A 25,749-nucleotide genomic window follows, 5' to 3' on the forward strand; every position below is an offset into this window, starting at 1 on the left:
TATGAATGTCTGTTTTTCCACTTTTCTGTGCAACACATTCTCAAAAAGTCTGTATTAAAAGGCATTGCACAAAAGCCTATTTTCAACATATTACCTATTCCTAGACCATTCTTTCTGCCTATTTATAGCATGGCTCAAGCTCTGTCCCTCGCTGTTTCTATTACAAAAGAGGCACTGATATTATCAACTGCATTGAAACCCATAGATTTAACTTCCAGGGACTGAGGCCGTTGCAATATTTCAAAGGATCAAATTTTCATGGACATTGATGCAACATTTCAGGGTAATGCTGAACACACTCAACCAGTGCAACTGTGAGAACCCATCAGCCTCAAAGGCCAAGAAATTACTTATCTAAAGAAAAGCAGAAACACAATAGATCACTGTTCTCTTCATTCACGGGATGCTGGCAGGGACAGCACTTAGTACCCCTCATCAGATACCCTTGGGAAGGCACTGATATGGCACAGGGACTTTCAGTAATTCAATGCAGTGGTGATGAAGCAGAGTGACAGAAAGGTAAGAGCTTGACGGGGAAGAAGGGAAACATTCAGGTGATATTGGGGGTCTGTGGTGGTTGTTCTCATACTTCCTGTCCTTGTCATTTGTAGATTTGGGAACTGCCATCTAGAAGTCTTTGTGAATTGGTGCAGACAATTCTGTGTCTGTAAGCTTAAGGTGCTACAGTGGTGGAGGGAGTCTATGCTTACGGCGGTGGACCAGTTGCTTTGTCCTGAACGCTACTGAGCTTCTAGATTGTTACTGGAGCCAAGCTAATGTGAGGAAGGAGAGAGTATTCCATCATGCTCCTGACATGTGCACATGTGCTTTGTAGATTGTTTTGGAGGAATGTTTCACCACAGGAAAACCAAGCTCCAACCTGTTCCTGTGACTACAGCTTTTTAAGTGGTTGCTCCATTCAGCTTCTGGTCATGGTGCTCCAGTAGTTGATGACTGAGAACATCACCATGGTAATTGCATTTGATTGGCAAGGGTACATGGGCTGAGCATTTTCTTATTGGTGCTGGTGTTGCCAGTTAACTGGGCTCTGAAAACTCACACTTGCACATCAATCACACTTTATTTGCTTTTTTTCACAAGGATAACAGTATGGCGCCTGCCTTGAAGTCTGAACAGAGACATGCCATTTTTATGCAAAATTGACTAGCAGTTATATTGACCAGCTGGGAAAAATTCAAGTTTGTTTAACCTATGCGTAAAGAATGAAATAATTGTTACTCCGGATCCAATGCAGCACAATAAACTCAATAAGATAAAGAACACAATAATAATTTTAAAACACAATAAATATAAATACATAACAATATCTTATATATATAGATTGTATGTCTGTAAAGTGATTCTAGGCACAGGAGTGTCTGTACATAAGGTGACTGACAGGAAATGATAAAGTAGTGGTGGCTAGGGGCTAGGGTGTAGAGGGGTGGGTTAGTGCGGGGAAGTGTTGATCAGCCTTATTGCTGTGGAAAATAACTGATTTTGAGCCTGGTGATCCTGGCATGGATGCTACGTAGCCTCCTCACTGATGGGAGTGTGAGACAAACAGTCCCCGAGTAGGATGGGTGGGATCCTTCATGATGTTACTGGCCCTTACTCTGTATGTTCAAATTCCTTACTTGCAAGATCAATCATCATTCACAAAATAGGTGTTTAAAGTCAATAGAAACTATAAGCTAACAACTGATGATACTTTGAAGTTAGTAAAGCAATTGTTGCCTAGCTGGTGTGTGTTCCTTAAATCCTTCTGCTACCCTCTTATCTTACCTCAGTAAGCCAAAATGGCTCCTGGCCTCTTCTGTGCAAAAGGGAAACTACGTCCAAAGGCTTCACTTCAAAGGACTCTCCTGTCTGGGTTGTCCGCACACTATCTGTAAATTATTCTTGCCTCTATAATAATTAACACTTTCCTTGCTGCAACTTCCACACTGTGACTGAGGTGACACAAACGTTACCTCACCTGCAAGACCATGCCCCTGTCACCTGTTTTGCTTCTTATGTATTGTTTTTATCTTTATCTTTATGCTCCTAGCTCAGCTTCTCTTCTGCTTGTTTATTTAGTTTAAATCCACCCAAATGTCATTGCAATCCTGCTCATACAAGTCTCACCTTCCCCATAACCAGTCCCAATGTCCCAGAAACCTAAATCTCTCCCTCCTACCCATTTTTACAGCCACACATCATTCTATTCTCTTTTGATACCCACCAGCACAGGAAGTAGTCACGCAATTTCTGCTTTATGAATTGGCTCCAACCTCTTTACATTCATACTGCTGAACCTCACTTATTTCTATCCATCAACATAGTTTGTTCACTCAAACTTCACCTCCAGAGTGACCGTATTCACTTCAAGACATCCTTGACCCTGGCACCATGGATGTAACATACTATCTTAGATTCTCATATTCAGCCACAGGAACACCTGTCTACTCCTTACAATTAAATCCCCCATCACTGCAATACCCCTAGCCTTTTACTTTCCATACTGTACAGAAAAGCCATCCACAGTGCCATAGACTTAGAAGGGATAGCCACAGCACTACCTGCCTGCACTTACTGCACTTGGTAGTCACTTTTCTGCCTAGCAGCCACTGTTGTGGTGTGACTGGCTCATGCCAGCTCTGCCATTCAGTAAGCTGGTATGTTACATCAATGCCATTTTCCTGCAGTAAACACACATTCTTCAATTCTGTTATTACGCAACAGTTTCTGTGAATAAACTCACTGACTGAGCCTGCACACTATCTCTGTTTGACATAAAAAATTTACCCTGAGACTGTAATGCTGGTTCTGGACACCGTAGCCAGGAGAAACATCTACCCTGTTCACCCCCATAAAGAAACCCATGCACTTCAACAAGATCAATTCTTATTCTTCGGCACTCAAGAGAATACCTGCTTTGTCTTCTTAAAATCTACACTTGAATAATATTTCAGCTCAGAAATCAATCAAATCTCATTCATGCAGGTTGGGGTTTGAAATGCCTGTTGTAAAATTCTGCTTGTACTAAGGTAAGCAGTGGAATCTGGGGAAAGTGGAGGAGAGTACAAGGAGTGTTGAAGTAGGATGTACCTATATGAGTGCTTGTTAGCTGGTGTGGATTCAGTGGCTGAATAGCTGATCCCTGTGCTGTATGATTCTATTTCTTTACTACTGGCACAACAACATTGAATGAGACAGAGGAGCAGCTACAAGATTGCTTCGCGTCGGTGGGCTGGACCATGTTCAAGAACTCAGAGGATCCTAATGAATACACCACGGTAGATGTGGACTTTATAAAATTAGTCACAGGTGAGTGTGTCCCCTCAAAATCATTCAGAATCTTCCCCAATCAGAAGCCTCGGTGTGGAACATGAGATTCGCAATCTGGCGAGGGGCAGATCAGGGTATTCACGTCTGGGGACCAAGTACAAAAGGTCTCAGGAAAGCCATCTCACATGCAAAGTGGCAATTCCAGGCCAAACTTGAATCACTGAAGGACGCTCCACAGCTGCGGCAGGGCTCGAATGCTATCAGCTCCCACAAAGTGAAACCAAGCATCATAGGTGAAAAGAAGGTTTCACTCCCAGATGAGCTCAATGCTTTTTATGCTCACTTTGATCATCAAAATATAGAAAAAGATTTTCAAAATCCCACAGCCACTGATGACTCTGATTTTGGTCTATAACGCTGACGTGAGTGAATCCTTCAGCAGGGTGAACCCACAGAAAGCATCTGGCCCAGATGGGATATTTGGCCAAGTACTAAATATTTGTGCTGATCAGCTGGCCAGAGTGTTTACCAATATCTTTAACCTCCCACTTCGACAGTCTTAATGTACCCATCTGCTTTGAACAGGTTTCAGCTATACTGGTGCTTAAGAAGAACGCAGTAACCTGTCTCAATGACTATCATCCAGTAGTATTTACTGTAATGAAGTGTTTTGAGAGGCTGTTGATGAAACATATCACCTCCTGCTTGAGAAGAGACTTGGATCTGCTCCAATTTGCCTATCATCACAACATGTCAACAGCAAATGTCATTTCATTGGCTCTTCACTCAATCGTGGAGCATCTGGACAGTGAAGAAGCATACATCAGGATGCTCTTTATCCACCACAGCTTGGCATTCTATACTATCATCTATTCAAAGTCATTAAGCTTCACAAACTTGGGCTCAATGCCTCCTTGTGTAATTGGATCCTCGATTTCTTTACTTGCAGACTCCAGTCAGTTTGGACTAGTAACAACATCTCCTCCACAATCTCCATCAGCACAGGTACACCACAAGGCTGTGTGCTTAGCCCCCTGCTCTACTCACTTTATGCTTATGACTGTGAGGCTCAGCACAGCTCCAATGCCCTATTCAACACAAAGTGCACTGCAGATGCTGTGGTCAAATCAAGACGTATGAAAAACCTGGATGAACTCAGCAGGTTGAAACATTGACTGCTCCTTTCAACGGATGCTGCCCAACCTGCTGAGTTCATCCAGCTTTTTTGTATGCCCTATTCAAGTTTGCTGACGACACCATTGGCGTTGACTGAATCAAAGGTGGTGATGAATCAGCATTTAGGAGGGAGACTGAAAGTTTGGCTGAGTAGTGCCACAACAACAACCTCTCACTCAGTGTCATCAAGACCAAGGAGCTGGTTTTTGACTTCAGGAGGAGGAAACCAGAGGTCCATGAGCCAGTCCTCATCGGGGGATCAGAGGTGGAGAGAGTCAGCAACTTTAAATTCCTTGGTGTTATCATTTCAGAGGTTCTGTCCTGGGTCCAGCCATGATGAAAGCACGGCAATGCTTCTACTTTCTGGGAAGCTTGTGAAGATTCAGCACATCATCTAAAACTTTGATAAATTTCTGTAGATGTATGGTGAAAGAGTATATTGACTGGGTGCATCACAACCTAATTCAGGAACAGTTATTATCCCTTAACCATCCGGATATTAAACCAGAGGGGATAACTTCACTCAACTTCACTTGCCCCATCACTGAAGTTCCCACAATTTCAAGGAATCTTCAGCTCATGTTCTCCTTATTTATTGCTTATCTACTTATTAATACTTCTTTTTTTCTTTTGTATTTGCATAGTTTCTTGTTTTTTTGTACATTTGTCAGGGGCAGTCTTTCATTTATTCTACTGTGTTTCTTGTATTTACTGTTAATGTCCACAGAAAATGGATCTCAGGGTTGCATATGATAACATATGTGTACTTTGACAATAAATTTACTTTGAACTTCGAATGCATACCTAAATCACTGGTTGAATAGTGTGACCATGCATTCTGAGGTAAAAAAAAAGTGCAATATAAATGAAAGCTTCTTGGTTTGTCATGAATTTGACAGCTCAGGACAATCTCAGACATCAACAACCACTTGGGATACAAGCTGTCTATGCACTCAAACAGCTTACCAGAGCAACATCAAATACAAGTTTTCTTTAAAATGGTTGGCTCAAAAGGGGCTGACTGACAAAGAAGAGGAACTTCATTTGAAAATTCATTCTCTCTCTCACACACACACACACTCTCATCCTCTCTCTCCAGATTTTTTTTGTAAATGAGCCACATTGTATAAGTTTCCATTAAACCTCTAGTCTGTACCAAATTAACTGATTTCACTCAAGACGAGAAGCTGTAATTCATCTCAGTATTCTCAGTAGATGATTCTGATGTTTTGCAGTGTTACCTGTGAAGTTATACATAGATACCAGGCAAAAACAAAACAAAATCAAAGTTGCCTCTTTTTTAACCTTATCTGACCAAAATATTTACTATATTCTCTTCCTGAGCCTCCTCATGATGAACAAGCACTGAAATTGTTTGTTTGATCCTCACAATTAATTCCAGTACAAATGTACCCATCTTCTCCATGGACAATCCCAAGCCTGGGTGCTGAAAGAGGAGAGTTCAACATGGGGCTATCAACCCCATCCTGTAAAACCCAGAGCTACAGAGATGCCATCAGAAGCTCCATCTCGAAGACATATGAAGTTGTGTGGTGAAAGCCGCAGGTCTGTAGAAGCCACAGGGCCGACGAACCTTCTACCACCCAGGACAGAGGACTTTGGCAAGCTGCTGTTGGTGGCCTATGCCCCAGTAGGGGTGATGAGTGGGGGGAACAAAAAAATAGAAAATGCCCTAACTGGATATGCAAGTCACTATTGGTTCATATGACATGAACCGTTTTCCTAGTATTTTTGTTTCAATGTTTGAATGGCATAAGGCTCGTTGCAAAGTTTTATGTCACCACAATACAGACTTACCTAATACACATTTCAAGGGCTGTCCCTCCCCTGGCCTTTCTATTCCTTGTTAATGTAACCTGGCCTTTGTATTTGATCTGTTCAACCAACTCCATTTTAACAACCAGACTACTCACAACACCCCTCCATGGGAATAGAACATGACATCAATACATTGGCACTTCCATTTAATCAATGTGAATGAGCCAACTTATGAATCAACAAAACAGCAAAATAAGGGATGTTGTTCAAGGTAGATCAAGTATTGCTTAATTAAAACCATGTATTTTTCACCTTAGCCAATTTGGACTGTATGTGCAATTGTGCCTTGAGACATTAATTACTGCAGCTAATTAATTTGCAAAGGTAAGAAAGTGAAAATTTAAACACAGAAAAATCAAGATGATTAAGAGATATCAATAGAATTAAAACTAAGTATCTGGTGAATAATAAAGGGCTGGAATTTCCTATGTGAGTTACACAGAAACTACATAACTAAGCACTACATAAAGCAATATGCAAGTTATTTGAGTGATGGTTTAATGAAATTAAACCCTGTATTCACTGCATATTCCATTTGTGCAATGGTGATCAATTGTCATTGTGATCACTGTGAATTAAAGCACTTTCCATAATAGGATCTTTATTTGCAAGTACAGTTAGGAAGCATTATCCCTATATTTTGCAAATTAAAAGGAGGATGTGGGCAATGATAAATGATTTGCCAACTGCTCTGCAGGGAAGAAAAACATGATGCAGGAGGTCAGAGCAAGAATAAAGTAATGGAGAGAGACAGAACCAGAATCGTCAGTATTTGAAAACAAAAGGGATTATCATTATGTTATAATAAATTGCAACTGCAGGTTGACCTTGAAAATGTGTAAGGAGTCATTAGTGAAATCTCATGGTTGCAGCTCTATTTGCATTTTCCACCGTTGGAACTAAACCGGCATTGTTAAAAAAGGATCACATCTGACAGATGTTATCCAATGACTTCAGACAGCTTGCAGAATCACAACTAAAATCTAACTTTGTCATATCGTCAAAGAAACACAAGAGACTATCTCTCAGTACATTGTGCCCAATTTCACTTCATTGGGTCCTTAACAGGAACTGCTTTAACCACATTTTGTTCTTATATTCCTTCATTCTTCTTTTATATATCAAATTCTCTCTCAAATTACATTAAATTCTCTGGGGTTATTGTAAGGATTTTCCTTTAAGGCAAGGAGCCCATAGACCAACCTTGCACACCGTGATATGGCAGGAAGATCAAAGCTCCTAGCGCCAAATCAAACTTAGAAACTGGCACACATGAAAGCATTTGATGGTCAGATAATCTCTTGCATAAATTTAATTATTTTAACTCTCCCCTCATGATAATCTTGAGTTTATCTATTTGTCAATCTTCATTTTCTTTCACTATTTACCTTTTGAAAATCTTGCATTATCTTAGAATCCTCTAGTAGATCCTCCTAACGCATGTGCTTCCAGACAAAAAAAAAATATTGACAGGCTTTTTTGGTAAACTTTAGCCACTGTATAGCAAATCTAACTGTAATTGTCTACAATATTAGCATTCTTTCTGTACTGTGCCAGACAGTTACATGGAGCACTGCTGGCTGATAGCTTTCTCTCTTATATGATATGCAGCTTCCAAACTGTGGTCAGGCCTTATAATGCACTGATTTCCATTGATGACTAAATAAGCTGATTGTGAAGGGACAGCGTCTGCCATAAGTATAACAGCTAAAAGTGTCATTGACTAACGCTTTGGAGTGCTGTATGAATCTGCAGCCTTATTCATGGCACAGTGGAGTTTGAAAGCACTGACTGTAATTGTAACACATCCCTACCCGCATCCAATGACTCAATTCACCTCTGTCATAAACTATAGATTCCCACTTATCAAAACCAATGCTGCGAGTTTTCATAGCCCAGTTACAATATTTTTAATTTGGCTGACAATTCAAGGTTGGGGACAGTGTAAGTTGGGAAGAGGATCCAAAGGGGTATTGGGGGAAAAGAGTCAAGACAAGGAAGCATGGTAAAAGGGATGGGATGTGGAGTTAAGACGGTGCCAAGTGGCTGCCTCGTCAAGCCGATCTGTGAAAAACAGCTTAATTCCTCTCTTTAATGTCCCTTTAAGTGTTTTGGAGTTCTATCAAGATCCTGATCTGCAAATAGCACCTAAACTTTTCTTTCCCCCACAGCGGATGAGTTTCCGTTCCTGGAGCTTGTCGGCCGATCGCTTTCCAACAATCTCCAGGCACGACTTGGAAGATGGCACCTCCATGGTGCAGCCCTGCAGTCGACCAGTTTAAGGCCATTGTTGTGGACTGAGGCGTTGCGAGAGATGGAACATCATGATTTTGCTGTGGCAGATGTATGAAAAAGTGACGTGGCAGACTATAATATCATTACAGTGACTCGTCTCCCCTTTCACTGTGAAAATAGGTGATATCTCTGTGCCTTCTTAGTGAGAGATGGAGAGCGCCTGTGGTATAATCGAACTGTTGGGTAAACTACAGCTTTGTCAACTGCAGATCATGGTCTCTCATTGTGTGCTTTGCTGTTTGGTGGGTGGTGGGAGCTGATAATTTTTGCTGAAACGGGCCAGTGGGAGGGGAGAGGTCTGATGTGTTGCTGCTTGTGCGGGGGGGGGGGGGGGGGGGGAGGGAGGGAGGCAGAGGGGAGCTTTGGGGTTCTAGTGTTTTTCTGTTGTTTATTCTTTTGGGATTCTTCTGTTTTTCATGGATGTCTGTGAAGACAAGTATTTGAGGTTGTATATTGTATATATTATCTGATAATAATCGGATCTATTAGAAACCATTTGTAAAATGTGAAGTCATCCACTTTGTTGATATAACAGACAAGTGGAGTGTTTTAAAATAGCAAGAGATTGAAAATTTCTGGTTTTGAGACAGCTCTGGGTATCCTCAGACACGAGTCACTCAAAATTAATGCAAACAATTAAGAAAATAAATGATATGTTGTCCTTGCTTTGACTGAGCATCAAAGTAATGATGTGTTACTGCAATTATATTAAAAAAGACAACTTGCTGCAATTATGTGTGGTTCTGGAAACTCTCAACAGGCCAAGTAGCATCTGAAGAAAGAAAACAAAGTTAATGTTTCAAGTCATTAGAATGGGAAATGAGAAAAAAAAAATGTAAGGTGGGTGGAGGAGAGATGGATAGGAGAAAGGAGACATTTTTAGTAGGCTGAGAGGAGGTTAGAGTTGCCCTGGGAGAGTGAGCCAGTGTTTCATTCATAAAAATCTGTAAAATGAGGATTGTTAGAGAGGAAGAACACAGACAAAAGAATACAAGTGGTTAGGTGTACTGAGAGAAAAACTAGGGCAATATCACATTGGATGACTTAACCCATTCTGATATAGACTACTTGCTTTTTCCCTTTCCCAGTTTTGAAGATGGGGTTTGTCTTGATACATTAATTTTGTTTCGCTTTCCACAGATACTGCCTGACCGGCACCATTTTCTGTTTTTAAATCAGATTTCACTTTCATTGAAAGAGCACAGGCGAAAGCACAACTGTGATATTGTATGCTGCCCCGGTTTTCCTACTGAAGGAAGGATATATTGTATTTCCAACAGACAAGAGTGGACCACAAGTTCAGCAAATTGATTCCAGTGATGGGAAGCTGATCTTAGACAAGACCCACAGTCTCCAGAGTTCAAAGGAAAGAGATGTGTCTTAGGAAGTTTAAAAGGGATCACTGAGCTGAGAAGAAATTTCTTATTAGAGGGAGGTGAATTTTCAGAATTCTCTATTCAAGTGGACTCAAGGACAGGGGTGGGTGGATTTTTGTACATTAAAGTAATAAAAGGACATGGACACCAGGAAATCAGGGACAGAGTGGTCAATTCCTGTTTGTTTTTTTGCATACATTTACCGTGTATAAAACACTAAAAATTGTGTCCTGGGCACTGTACTGATCTCTTAGCTTGAGTCACCTCTCCAATTAGTGTAAACTTAGAGATGCAGCCATCTTTCATCCTGTACCCATGCCCTGGCCAGTGAAGCCTCCTTTGCTCTTGAAATGCTTTGCATTTTAGCCTCAGAGGAGTGTTGTTGTGGACATGTTCATTTCATGAAATAAGAATTTTACACAAATAACAGCATGCAAGTCGTTAAGCCTTCTTCCTTGGCAGTTTAATGTATTTCATACACCACACATTAGAGTTAGGACAAGCCCTAACCAAAGAAAAATATACTTTGAATATAGACTGCTGATCTAAACCTTTCTCTTACATAAAATTATCACTATTTTGCATATCTTTTCAATACACTTGCAATTTGCTCAATCAAATGTGCAAATCATGGAAGTTCAGAGTAAATTTATTATCAAAGTACATGTATGTTACTATATACAACCCTGACATTTGTCTTCTTGCAGACATACTCAGCAAATTCAAGAAACACTATAGAATCAATAAAAGACCACAGCGAACTGTGCAAATACTAAAGAAATAATAATAATAAGTAAATAAACAAGGAATATTGAGAACACAAGATGAAGAGTTCTTGAAAGTGAGTCTATAGGTTGAGAGAACAGTTCACTGATTGGGCAAATGAAGTTGAGTTAAGTTATCCCATTTAGTTCAAGAGCCTGATGATTGGGGGTAATAACTGTTCCTGAACCTGGTGGTATAAGTCCTGAGCTTCGGGTATCTTCTTCCTGATGGCAGCAGCAAGAAGAGAGCATGTCCTGGGAGGTGGGGTCCTTGATGATGGATGCTGCTTTCCAGCAACAGTGTTTCATGTAGATGTGCTCAATGGTGGGGAGGAGGTAGCGTTATTTAATAGCGTTACTTTCCCACAAGACTAAACCCCCATTTATATGGAGGACATCAGTAGACATTGGGTCACCTCTCCATGTAGTATAACGTTGGAGATACAGTCATCTTTCATCCTGTGCCCTTGCCCCATCAGTGAGTGTTGAAATACTTTACATTTTAGCCTGTGGTACCAAGTTTGAGACACTTCTAATCAGATTGTCACAACTTGTTGTCTAATTTTTCAAACTTACCTCTGGAACTTGAAATTTCCATCTGTGATCACTAATTATCTCCTGGTGCTTTCTCATAGTGAAGGGTTGAGGGAGTGATGGAATTGGAAGGGGTGGAACACTGCAAGTACACCATACTTCTAAAATTCATGAATATTAATTACTTATTCAGCCCACCAATCCAGCCTACTGTAGCAAGAATAATCTTGGCTGATTATAGCCTCCCTACCATCTTTCCACTATTAAATAAAAAGGCACAAAGACAATGATTAGTCCAAAGACTGAAGTGACATGTAGCAGACAATTTTTTGGCATCAAATATTTGATAGAATATTATTCTCAGTCCCCCAAATCTGTAGGTATTTGAACATTTTTTACTGAATAATTGTCTAACACTAGGCTAAAGGGAGCATTGTTTCCCTGAAAACTACAAATTCCTCCGAAGCTTCTACAAACATCACTACTGGCACCATAGAAAACCGTGCACTGCACTTGGAATTGCAACTGTGTGGGCACAGTTCCTAGTTCTACCATGTTACAGTTCAATGCATTAATTCATTGGCATGTCATGCTGAATGAATACATAAGGGAGTTAACCATTTGCTGTTCTTATTCTGATAAAATCTCCAGAGTCAATAAATATCAACTTAATTAAAAACTAAATTATAGAGAAATATTTAAATATTTTATTCAGAAAGTCTGTGTCAGTTTATGCATCTTGGAAGTAATTTTATGGCTCTTGGTCTGTTCATGGAAGCTATGGCTGCCTGTGGAAGATGGTGAAAATTTGGACACATGCTAGCTAAAGTGTTCAGGTGATTTATATCAACTGTTTGGAATAGCGTGGGTTGTACAATACTGGTTCTACTAAATACGTTAACACTATTATCACAGCTCGGCTACATAACCATGCAGTGCAATTATATTGGCACGCTGCATTACAATTAAATGGATCATTTGCATTGAAAATAAATGAGCTCTTCTGATTTATTGCATTTAAGAGTCAAAAATAAGAGGGGAGAATGTGATGTTTAGAAATCAAAAAGATACAATTGATGTTAACTCTACATGCCACCTCTTGGACCAAGGTTTCAATCAATTCTGATAAATTTCCAACGACTAATCAGCATCATTTCTGAATTAAATACACTAGCTGTAAACATTTACTGTGTTAAAGGTGAGCAGTGATTGCTTTGATGACTCACATGCTTTTTAATTACCAAGACAATTGCAAGAAACATATGATTTGCAGTTGCCATAAACAGAGGAAGTATATCAGCTTCTTCATTTAACACATACTCCATCATTTCTAAGGTTCTCAGAGATTCGATTCAGTGGAGCGTAACAAATTTACTAATATATTCTAATTCTCCCCCAAATATTCAATCAGAAATTCAGGTTTAATTTACATGGAAATAGAAATCTGTACTAGGTACTGTGTATTCATCATTAAAGGATAACTATTTCTCTAGTTTCTATCTCTAACACTGATGTGGCACTTTTCTGTGAAGTTTTCCTTTGATTGTTATTAAGTGATTTTCATGCTATAGATGAAAGTATCAAGCCAAGTACTTGAGGTACTGGAAATCTGGCATGGAAATACAAAGTGCGGAAAATACACAGCAGGTCAAGCAGCAACTGTCTGCCAATCCTAATGGGATTCCACCACAAGGCAAAGCATTCCCAGTCCTTTTCTCTTTTCAGCACTCTGAAAGGACCAAATTCTCTGTAACTATCTGGTCCACCTATTCATCTGCAGTATCCACTCCCCTCCTCACAACCGAAGGAAATGTGACACCAGACCTTTCATCTCATCTCTTCTATGCCCCCAATCAAGCACTGTTTCCTGGTGAAGCTGCAATTCACTGGAATTTCTTCCAATTTAGTGTATTTTACTAGGTGTACAAGTTGAGCAACAGCTTTAGTATCCCATTACTAATTCTCTGTCCACTCCCATTCCAATCTCTCTTCCTTCCACCTCCCATGCTGCTCCAACAATGCCTACTGCCAGCTTGAAAAACAGCAGCTCATTCTCCATCTGAGAATATCTCAGTCATGGAACTTAATGTTGAACTTAACAATTTTAGATGAACCTAGGGTAGGGTGTCTGTAGGCATAATGCTACTACAGTGCCAGAGTCACAGGTTTAGTTTTACCGTGGTCTGTAAGGAGTTTGAAAGTTCTCCCCATGATTATGTGGATTTTCTTCAAATGCTCCCACATTCCAAGGATGTGCAGGTTAGTAGATTAATTGGTTATATGGGTGTAATTGCAGCTCGCTGGGCCGCAAGAGCCCGGTACTATGCTGCATCTTCAAATAAAAATAAAAACCACTTTCCATATCTGTGCCTATCCGTTTTGCTTTCCTTTCCATCTTCAGCTGCTGGTCTTCAAGATAAGAAATGTCAAGGTAGGAATTATGTTCTCACCACTCCTCCCCCTCTCTGCAACATAAAACTCATTTGTCTTCTCACATTTCTAGTTCTGATGAAGGATCCAAAACATTATTTCTGTTTTCCTCCCCATGAATGCTGCTCGACCTGCTGAGTGCTTCCAACATTTTCCATTTTGATATACTGTGGAACTGTTTTTATAGTTATTCTGTAGGGAAACAGACCTTTCAGTCCTTACTGACTATCAATCATCCACAATAATCCTGCAATAACACCAGTGTATTCTTCTCACTACCTTGGGAAAGCAACCAACATAATCAAAGATCCCTCCTACCCCCGATCTTCTCTCTTCTTCACCACTACACTGGATAAAAAAGATTTTGCTTCCTGAAGACTTTGGGTGTGCCTTATGGACTTTGAGCTGCTGATTTTGAAAATCAACATGACATCTCCCCATCATGCACCACGTTTTCAAAAATCACCTACAGTATATGGTTATTTCAATTCATAATTCAAGTCAGAATAACTGATGCCAAGATTAAGGAAAGTGTTTTTGTTGGTCCACAAATCAAACAGGTCACCAATGACAGGCAATTCGAAGAATTTCTAGTGGGACTGGAGAAAATCACATGGAAGGTATTCAAGGACATTGTTGAAAATTTTCTTGGCAACTACAGAGCACCAAACTATGTGCAGCTGGTTGACAACATGCTTCAAGTGTACAAAACAATTAAGTGCAACATGTCACTAAAGATTAAATTTCAGCATTCCCATTTAGTCATCTTCCCTGCAAATCCTGGCGCTATCAGTGAGGAGCGTGGTGAAAGGCTTCACCAGGACATTGCCATCATGGTGAACCGGTATCAGAGCATCTGGAATCCATCAATGCTGGTTGATTATTGTTGGATACTTAAGCGAGAAGCAAAAATCATCAACAAAACGGTTTTAGCTTTGTTGAACTATTGCAAAGCGGCAGCACTGCTATGCAATTAAACTCAATATATTCAATAAAAGTTAATTTCTTGTTTCTCCCAATTCCTATGCGATACAAGTAGTCTGAAATTATATTTCTGTTCAGCTTCAAGTGGTCTATGGTAAACAAAAGAAATTCTGAGGAAGCAACACTTAAGAAAAAAATTGTTGGCCGGTACAGATGATACAAAAGTCTGAAAGCATATCCCACTAAGTTCAAGCACAGCTTCTATCCCACTGTTATAAGACTACTGAATCTCTTGTGCAGTAAGATGGACTTTTGACCTTAACAATTGTTATGGCCATTCACCTTATTGTCTGCCTGTGTTGCACTTCCTCTGAAAATTTAACACTATACTCTGTTAATTCTTTTCCCTTCTACAACCTCAATGTAATGATGTGATGAAATGATCTGTAAGCAAGACAAAGCTTTTCACGTTGGTACATGTGACAATAATAAACCAACTATCAATGCCATCTCCTCCCTCCAGATCCTACCACTTACTTACACACTAGGGGCAATTTACAGTGGCTAATTAACTTACCGATCTGCACAGCCTTGTAACGTTGGAGGAAACCAGACACCTCCGGGGGAATCCAGGTGGTCATAGGTAAACTCCAAGAAGGCACCATCTGACATCAGGATTAAACCTGGGTCAATGGACTGTGAGGGAGCAGTTTTACTGGTTGGGCCATTGTGCCAACCTTTTGGTGTTGAGTCTTACACAATAGACAATTAAATAAATGATAAAAAGTGAGACTGAACTGGGTGGGGGGGGGGGGGATGTTGGAAGGTGATGGTGTTTTGATGGAAAATAACCGGTTCTTTGAGTCTCAACAGTAGAGGCCTGGACACACACAGTTTTAATAATAAGGAATTTATTTACAAGGGGTAGTTGGGTCAACACAAGCAACTACAATACACAGGAAGCAGTGTGGGGACAGGGTACAGTTACACATACAAAGAACAAGGGAAAAGCACTACAACAGCTATCCCCCTTGACCTTGGATAGTTGCGGCTCCCTTACCAGGACAAACGATAGACCTTCCCAAACATAAATCAATGCACTTACCTCCAATGAGGTGGTCTATAAGAGAGGGTGAACCAGGACATGCCTCACCTTTTATAGCATGGGGCTGGGCACGATAATACAATTAAGGTGACCAATAATTTAGGTGTGCATTGATTAGTTGGGAGGACCAAATGTTGATTGGCATGTGGTGTGTCCTCCGACCAGCCAGGTGGCAGTGCGTCTATCATGTGGCCGGTATCTCTGGATACAGATGGTGAGTAAGAAAGGCAGGGGAAGAGAGAAATAGGAGTGATATACTGTATTCTTAATTGCAGACACACAGGCACATGAATATCATGTTTTTAGCATGAAACGGTTGTCCATATAGACTTCCCCTTCAAATATTTGATCAGTTTTCTTGCAATTAAGTTTATTAACCTAATATATTTACACTATAATGGCTTTTGGTTCCATCTCTCCTGTTAACAATCCAGTCTTGATTCCTATCATTATTTCACAATAAGACCATATGACACAAGAGCAGAATTAGGCCATTCTGTTGAGTCTCCTCCTCTATTAAATCAAGGCTGATTTATTTTCTCTCTCAACCTCATTCTCCTGCCTTCTCTCCATAACCTTTGATACCCTGACTAATCAAGAACCTATCAACCTCCATTTCAAATATACTCAATGACTTGGCCTCCACAGCTGATTGTGGCACTGAATTCCACAGATTCACCACCCTCTGACTAAAGAAATCCCTTCTCTGTTCTATTCAGCCTTCTATTCTGAGGCTGCGTCCTCTGGTCCTAGATTCTCCCACTATAGGAAACATCCTCTCCTGTATGATATCCCCCTGCCCACCATTCTTCTAAACTCGAGTGAGTACAGGCCCAGAGCTATCAAATGCTTCTCATACGTTAACACTTTTGTTCCTGGGATCATTCTTGTGAGCCTCATCCAGAGCCTCTTCAACAACAGCAAATCCTTTCTTAGGTATGAATTTCAAAATTGATCACAATACTCCAAATATGGTCTGACTGTTGCCTTAACAAGCCTCAGCATTGCATCCTTGTTTTTATATTTTAGTCCCCTCAAAATGAATGCGAACATTAAATTTGCCTTCCTTTACAGCTCATTTGTTGCCTAACTTAATTTGTACTGCTAACTCCCAAAGTCCAAGTCCAATATAAGTATAGCATCACAGAATCAACTGAACGTGTGCCTGTCTGGACCCTTACTCAGCCGGACTGAGGAAACTGAAAACTGATTTCAAAGACATGCCCTCAAGATTTTCTGAGACTATTGATTATTTATTCACTAGATAATAGAAGTTTAGCAATATAAAACAAGTTAAGATCACTCCTAGGACAAACTGATGGAAAGCTAGAGCAAGTTATCTAACTCCGGCTCAGCTATTCCAACTCTTGTTTATTTTTCAAATGCAATTTTCAGGACACATTTTCATTTTAAGGGCTTTTTTTTGTTGTGAACAGTCATTTTAGGCAGGGTTCGTTTAACACGGTCTTTGAGTAACAAAAAATCTAAACATAAAATTTTTTTAAAAATTTCAATGTGGACATACTTTATTGTTTACTCTTTGTTTGGCAGTTTATTCAAAATAGCTTTGCACCTGGTTAAAACTTGACACCAGTGCAGTGAGTATGTTTGTGACTGCACTGATTTCTATTGCCAGGTTACAAGTACACCATGCATAAGCACCACCTTACGAGGGAGGGGGAATATATTGTCAAGAAGCACCAAGTTTTATTTTGGGCCAACGCTCCTCAGAAAGTGCTGGGAAGTACCCCATCTTTAATTAATGTTGAGAGAGCAGAGCAGCTAAATGAAATGCAAAACTATTACTGCTTACTTGGGGTGTTTGTGTAAACCCGGCAAAGGTTTCACTCGTTTAAAGCTCCACAAGGTGACAACATCACTGCAAGGTAAAATACCTCACACTCCGTACTCCGGCTGGTAGTGACATGACAAGTTTCTGCCATTCTTACTCTGCACCCAGATTTGACACTTGGCATCAGTTTCTGCAGCTGAGTCAAAATTGGCTTGAAATAACAATTTTTCAAGTAGTCCTCATTGTTCCAGTTCTGTGATGTTTTATAATTTCATAAGGAGCTAAGGCAAAGTACAAAGAAAACAAATAAACTAGAATAATTTAAGAGAATCTAGCAAAGCATACAGAGTTGGAACAATGCTTTTATGACAATATAATTCTTTCTAATATGCAGTTCAACAAATACGAGTGCTGTGCACTGTTAACAATATACCAGCTTAGCTAACACAATGTACTTGAAAACAACAACTAAATCCTCATTACAGCAAGTATTGTGATGATATTTATGATCCAAGTAGCTCATTTTTCACAGAAATCTTACCGCCTTTGCTTTGACTTGACTCCGTCCCTTCAAAAGATGCTGAAGAAACCACTTGTGAGGAGGGAGTATGGGGCTGACCATTAGCCATGCTGGGCTTTACCTAAGCTCTGAATTATCCTTCTGCCTCTGCTCTCTGTGGTAAAGGAACAGGCTCTCATGGCCCTCTTTCTACTTCTGGAGGTCAAGCAAGCTATATGCCAGCTGGCTGTTACAGAGTTTTTCAACGAGAAGAGAATCTGACAGGTTTTATGTTTGACTGAGCAAACAGTTTAATATGCCTACAGTCTCTCTCAGTGGCTTCTGTCCAGCGAAGTACTCCAAACCCTGCTTTATCCACACACGCACACACACATACACAATTCGAATTGGCCAGAATCCTCAATGGGAGGGGTCACTGTCAGCTGATGTAATTGATATCAGCTACTTCAACCGCTATTGTACGTTAGTTATACCAGATGCCCACCTCTCCAGCACTGAAAATATCCATTATACATTTACAGTTTAAATAGCTCTTAGAACACCAAACCTCCATGTCAATTGGTGACATTTTAATTCCTATCCATTTTCCCTGCCAATGATTTTTTCCCAGGCCATAATATTACCATGCAGTTTTCAAATGGAAGATAACCTACTCTGCTTCTCACATCATGGCAGCATAATTACTGATTCATGAACACCCGGCAACAGTTAGCCACTCAGGAGGGCTTGGGCAACCATAATGATTTGCCCTGAAAAGGCTAGCTTTTATTTCATCCAGCTACCATCCCACTTCCATGAAACTGCACAAAACCTCCATTTGAGATACCAAATGACATTGGAATCTGGAGCAACAAACAATCTGCTAGAGGAATTTAGTGAGCTGAGCAGCATCTGTGGAGGTAAAGGAATTGTTGACATTGATTTTAAAACGTTGACAGTTCCTTCTCCCCCACAGATGCTGCTTGACCCGCTGAGTTCCTCTGGCAGATGGTTGTTGAGTCAAATAAAGATAAGGATTTAAAGATTAGCTTTACTTGTCACATGCACGAGGGGTAATTGATAAGTTCGTGGCCTAAGGTAGGAGGAGTCAATTTTAGAAAATCTGGCACATTTATTTTTCAACATAGTCCCTTCCTACATTTATACACTTAGTCCAGCGGTCGTGGAGCATACGGATCTTGGACCTCAACTCTTTGAGTGATTATGCAGAAAGTTTGAAGTTAATAACGCATCTCCTTCTACCTTAGGCCATGAACTTATCAATCACCCCTTGATGTGTTATTAACTGATGAGTTATTAACTTCAAACTTTCTGTATAATCACTCAAAGAGTTGGCCTGCATGTGCATGTAACGAGAGCTGTACAACTCATCTGCTTCTACCTTGGGCCATGAACTTATCAATCACCCATCTGTGGACACTTTCTGGAGGTCCGAGATCCGTATGCTCCACGACCGCTGGACTAAGTGTATAAATGTAGGAGGGGACTATGTTGAAAAATAAATGTGCCAGGTTTTCTAAAATTGACTCCTTCTACCTTAGGCCACAAACTTATCAATCACCCCTCGTAAATCAAAACACACAGTGAACTGCATCGTTTGCATCAAATCAAATTAGTGGGGATTGCGCAAGGGTTACCCACAATTTACTAACCCTAACCATACATCTTTGGACTGTGGGAGGAAACCCATGTGGTCACAGGGAGAACATACAAACACCTCACAGACAGTGGCAGGAATTGAACCCTGATCTTACAGCTGGCACTGTAAACCATATTGCTAACTGTTACGCTACCACGCTGCCCACTAGTTTCCTCCAGTACAACCCCTTAATAGCAATATATACAGGCATGAATATGTCTGTCTGATTTACTTGCTAACTAGGAAGGACCATTTTTATGGCACCTTCTGCAATCTCAGGTTCAGTCCAAAATGTTTTCCAGCCAGCGAAGCACTGTTGCACTGCAGTCATGGCTGTAGGTTTGGAAAGGAGCAAGCAGTTTGCACTAGGCAAACTCTTACTACTAGAAATGTGTTAATGACCAGAAAATGTTCTTGTGATGTTTACTGAGAGATCACTAATGTTCAGTACACAGTCCAGTGCTAACCCTGATTGCATAGTGTCTCATTATTTTGAAGACATACAGAGAAAAAGTGTTTTACATTCACTTCAACTGTTACAAAATGGGTGAAGTATTAACTTCAATTGTCCAGTTCTGTGATAACCATCCATAGATTAAATAACAATGTTACTTTAACAAATTAGAAATGTAATGGGGCAAAGTATTATTTAAAAACTACTTAAACAATTACCAAACTAACAAAATCTTCACACATTATCTCTAGCAGAAGGTTAATGGGGAAAGTCAGGTCATCAACTAAGATTCTTGCCATTGCATCAAAGTCCAGTCACAACCAGATGTTCATTATTAGCCTCCTGTAGTTTCCTGCCATTGTGTAACAACTGATTTTGTGGAAAATGGCACTGATCAGAGATGGGATTAGCTCATTCGAGACGTCTTTCATTACAGAGATAGAATATGATACGAACTATTGCTCAAAGTCTACAATAGACTCAGAAAGCTCCGGAAACACCTCGCAAGTCAGGTAGCATATGTGGAAGATGTGTTGGTAAATAGTGGTCAGCACAACACTTTACAGTACCAGCAATCCAGGTTCAATTCCCGCTGCTGCTTGTAAGGAGTGTGTACGTTCTCCCCGTGACGGTATGGGTTTCCTCTGGGGTCTCTGGTTTCCACCCACAGCCCAAAGATGTACCAGTTGGTAGGTCATTGTAAATTGTCCTGTGATTGGGCTAGGATTAAATTGAGGGTTGAAGGGCAGTGCAGCTCGAAGGGCCTGTTCCGCACTGTATCTCAGTAAATAAATAAATGAAATGAAACAAAGTGAGTATTTCTAGTCAATCACCAAAAATTTATCAACCTGAAACATTAGCTCTGTTTTTAGTTTTTACTGATCTTATTTGCATTCTTCATTAACATAATTCCTTATTCAAAACAGCTTTTGCAAAATGTTAAAATGTTTCTGCTGGATCACAACCCCCCCCCCCCACTTTATCCCCAACTTCCTAAGGACAATATTGATAATCCACAGGCAAGTTCAAGTTTATTTTTGCAGTTTAGATTCTAATTTAGATTTTGCATGTCAACTTTGATTTTTAAAAAAATAAAAATGTCTTTGCAAAGCCTCAGGCAATTATTTCCAGCCAAGTTTTCGACACATTATGTCATAGACATGTAAAGGCCAAGCAGCAAGATGCTATCTTGGCAAGTAATTAGTCAGCAGTGTAGCAAGGGTGTGTGTTCTGTCATGCTGCTTGCTCAGTATTCACTGTCGAAGCATCTGCTCACCTGTTCTAGTAACTGATGGTATTCCTCCCCAGCCCTGGAATCTTTATTATTACAAACGTTCAATCAAAATGGAAGCTTATTATTTTACAATTTTCTCTGAAACAAAATTTTTACCTCAAAGGTAACTGAACCCACTATCAATCTGAATTGCGATCAACACAGCCAGATGCTTTATTTGAAAATAAAAGCAGAAAATTCTAGAAATACTCAGCAGCTTAGGCAGTTTGAGCTGATAAGAATTGGAAAACAGAGGAAGTAAGCATATTTTATGTTGCTTAGAAGAGAGGGGAGGGAAAATAAAAAGCATGAATCTTGACAGAATGGGAAGTCAGACTTGCTGGTGCCATCTGAGACAGAGGGATGAAGGATTTTTGGCTATCTGGAAGAGATGAATGAGGACAGAACAGAGTGCAGATAAAAACAATGTTGAAGCATTGATATCAGAATGTAATAATTGATGAAAATCTTAAAATAAAAGAGAATGCCTGTCAGGTAGCATCTGTATTTTTATTTATTTATTTAGAACAGCAGAACAGGCCCTTCAGGCCTAACATCCACAGCACCCAGCAAGCCCGATTTAATCCTAGCCTAATCACAGGACAAGTTACAATGACCAATTAACCTACTGACAGGGACATCTTTGGGCTGTGGGAGGAAACTGGAGCACCCAGAGGAAACCCATATGCTCACGGGAAGGACGTACAAACTTCTTACAGACAGCATCGGAATTGAACTCTGAACTCCGACAGCCCGAATTGTAATAGCATCACACTGACCACTACGCTACCGTGGTGTCCCAAGAGAGATAAACTGGATTAATCTGGGTTACAGGTTGATTACCTACAATTTTAACAAGCCAATTGTGATGCAGACTATAACATCCAGTTATCTGAAACTATTGAATTTGACATTGCACCCAAGGGTTCAATGTACTCTAATGGAAGATGGCGTTCTATTTCTTGGATTATGTTAAAATTCATTGGAAAGGTGTTGGAGGCCAAAGGTAGGGACGTCAGAGAGAATTAAAGTGACAGCCTTGGGAGCTCAGGGTCATCTTTGTAAAGTGAACAGAGGTGTTCTGTAAAGCTGTCACCCAATCTGTACAGGAGACCATACTTTGATCATTAAATTATTTGAAGCTAAGATCAGAATATGGTTTGTATATGTTTCTCAGGAATGTAATTAACAAAAGAATCTAAAATGATTTAGGCATCATCAGCAGAGTTATGTTCCTTCCAGTTGAGAAAATTATGTCATCACATTAGTGTCATTAAAGTCCAGGAAAACACGAGTGGAAATTCAAACTGACAGTGTACTCTAAGTATTATTCTATATGTCAAAGTCTATGTACTCATTTTAATTTCAGCTCATGTCACAATCACATTTGGATGTTGTGCCATGAGCCAAATGGTAGGAGGTTGCAAACTTGAAGCTTTCGTGCTCGGTCCAAAGCTCCTTTCCAGGTCTTGATTACAGCAGAGACTCAGTGTCATTTTGAGGAAGCGCTACAGCGTGGACGACACTGTACTTCAGATGACAATTTTTCTGGCTTAAGTGGTCATTAAAACATGCTAGTCAGCATTTGTTGAACCAAGGGGGCTTTCAGGATTCAGACAATATTCTTCCCCTCACTAACACACACAAAACTCTGGAGGAACTCAGCAGGCCAGGCAACATCTATGGAAAGGAGTAAACAGTTGACGTTCCGGGCTGAGACCCTTTATCACGACTTCCCCTAATCGATAGTGTAAAAAATAGACAATGACAATCTGAAGAAAAGTTATCAATGATATGTTGATGTTCTCTCCATTTTCACAGATATAGCCAAAACCACAGAGTCTACTGCCTTCATAGCACGGCAAGCAACAGCTTCAGAATTAGCCACTGTACATGAAGCATTTTGAGATACTTCCAACAGGCATGATATCAGGCACTGTGCTATTGCAAGCTTTTGCTTTCAAATGCTGTAAATTATGCTCCACCATATATTGGTCACAAAAGAATAATGAATTGAAATAGCATTCTAATTTACACGTCAGATGTCAAAATCTTTAATCCACAGCTTGAGTGATGCATAATCCTTATCTGGATACCAGGAAGAAATGACTGGGTTATTGAAAGAAACGGACTTTCCTATTACCTTCAGCATCTTAAATAGCCTAATATGCTGGGAGGGCCAATGAATCATTCTGCGCCTCAAAAGTCCTCTATCATGATTCTATCTGTAACTTAGCATATATATGGTATAATATTATGGAAGGATTACAGATAATCATCAAAATTCAATCCTTTGACAAATTGCTTCGGCTTCATCAATATGTTTTCAGTTTCTTTTTCAGGTTTGTGATTAAATTACCATCCTGTGATTCACCCTCAGGAATTCACAGGGATTTCAGGGTGCAACAGTTTCTTTCTAACATGTTCTGTAAAATTTACATTATGTCAAGATACAAATCATTAGTTATTTAATTATTATTACTAAAAAGATTATACAGTTTAATACATGGCTAAGGAGTTTCTCCAGCATTTTGTGTGTGTTGTTGAGGGGAAGAATATTGTCTGAATCCTGGAAGGCCCCTTGGTTTAACAAATACTGAATGTAGAATGTTTTATTGGCCACTAAAAGAGTTCTAGGAAGGAGAGGATAAGAGTTTTGAATCATTGGGCTCTCTTCCAGGGAAGGTGGGCCCTGTACAGAAGGGATGGTTTGCATCTGGACTGGAGGGGGACTAATATCCTAGCAGGAAGGTTTGTTAATGTTACACGGTTGGGTTTAAACTAGAGTTGTAGGGGGATGGGAACCACGGTGCCAGAACAGTTAGTGGAGAGGTTGTGGAGAAAAATGTCGTTAAGACCTCAGACAAAGTCAAGAATCAAAAGGTTGAGCATGATGTGACTAGTGTCCTGAGCTGCGTATATTTCAATGCAAGGAGTATCATAGGAAAGGCAGATAAACTCAAGACATAGATCAACACCTGAAATTATGACGTTGTAGTCATTAGTGAGAATTGGTTGCAGGAGGGGCAGCTCAATATTCCGGGGTTTAGTTTTTTTTAGACATAACAGAGTGGGAGGGATTAAAGGAGGAGGGGTGACGTTACTAGTCAGGAAAATGTCACGGCAGTGCTCAGTCAGGACAGACTGACAAACTTGTCTAGTGAAGCGTTAGGGGTGGAACTGAGAATTAAGAAATGTATAACCATGTTAATGGGGCTATATTACAAACTGCCGAATAGTCCAGGGGTTTAGATGAACAAATTTGTAGAGAGATCACAGATTATTAAAAGAAACATAAGGTTGTGATAGCAGGTGATTTGAACTTTCCTCATATTGACTGGGACTCCCATACTGTAAAAGGGCTGGATGGGATAGAGTTTGTACCGGAAAATTTCATCATCATTACATAGAAGTCTCGATGAGAGAGTGTGCACTACTGGATCTGCTATTTGGGAATGAGACAGGGCAGATGACAGAAATTTGTGCAGGGGAACACTTTGCATCCAGTGACCACAATGCCATTAGTTTCAAAGTAAATATGCAAAGAGATAGTCTGATCGCGGGTTGAGATTCTAAAGTGGAGAAAGCCAATTTTGATGGTATCAGAAATGAGCTGACAAGTGTGGAATAGGACACGCTGTTCTCTGGCAAAGTTGTACTTGAAAGTTTGTAGGCCTTCAAAAATGAAATTTTGAGAGTACAAAGCTTGTATATGCCTGTCAGAATAAAAGGTAAAGATAACAAGTGTAGGGAACTATGGTTTTCAAGAGATATTGAGGCCCTGGATAAGAGAAAAAAGGAGATGCATAGCAGGTATAGGCAGGTAGGAACAAATGAGGTACAAGAAATGCAAGAGTACACTTAAGAAAGTAATCAGGAAGGCTAAAAGAAGGCATGATGCTGCTCTAGCAGACAAGGTGAAGGAGAATACTAAGGGATTCTACAGACATGTTAAAAGCAAAAGGATTGCTAGAGACAAAATTGGTGCTCTGGAAGATCAGAATGGTAATTCATGTGTGGAGCCAAAGCAGACAGGGGAGATCTTAAATACATTCTTTGCATCTGTACTTAATTACTGGAATTCCAGGAATTACTGGATGTTTGAGAAATCGATGTTCATGCCATCAGGTTGGAGGCTACCCAAACGGAATATAATGTGTTGTTCCTCCAATCTAAATGTGGTCTTATCCTGATCAGTGGAGGAGACCATGGATGGACATATCGGAGGCATGGGAATGGGAAATGGAATAAAAATGGGTGACCACTGGGAGATCCCGCTCGTTCTGGCAGACGGAATGTAGATGCTCAGTGAAGCGGTTTCCCAATCTATGTCAGGTCTCATTGGTATAGAAGTGGCC

At 40.2% G+C, this 25,749-nt stretch overlaps 1 protein-coding gene across 2 annotated transcripts in view; it reads right to left on the reverse strand.

The window, feature by feature from the left end:
* mpp2b (MAGUK p55 scaffold protein 2b) overlaps positions 1 to 25,749 on the reverse strand; it is a 302,536-nt gene that overhangs the window by 154,001 nt on the left and 122,786 nt on the right. The window contains exon 1 of one of the 2 annotated variants that reach the window (XM_059956556.1): positions 18,047 to 18,382. The exons of the other annotated variant lie outside the window; for it this stretch is intronic. Within the exon in view, the coding sequence (XP_059812539.1) occupies positions 18,047 to 18,134 (88 nt within the window). The 5' untranslated portion in view covers positions 18,135 to 18,382. Of the gene's footprint in view, positions 1 to 18,046; positions 18,383 to 25,749 lie in introns of those variants that run through there. 2 annotated transcript variants of the gene reach the window in all.

Source organism: Hypanus sabinus, chromosome X1, assembly GCF_030144855.1.
Source record: "Hypanus sabinus isolate sHypSab1 chromosome X1, sHypSab1.hap1, whole genome shotgun sequence".
Classification (NCBI taxonomy): Eukaryota; Metazoa; Chordata; class Chondrichthyes; order Myliobatiformes; family Dasyatidae; genus Hypanus; species Hypanus sabinus.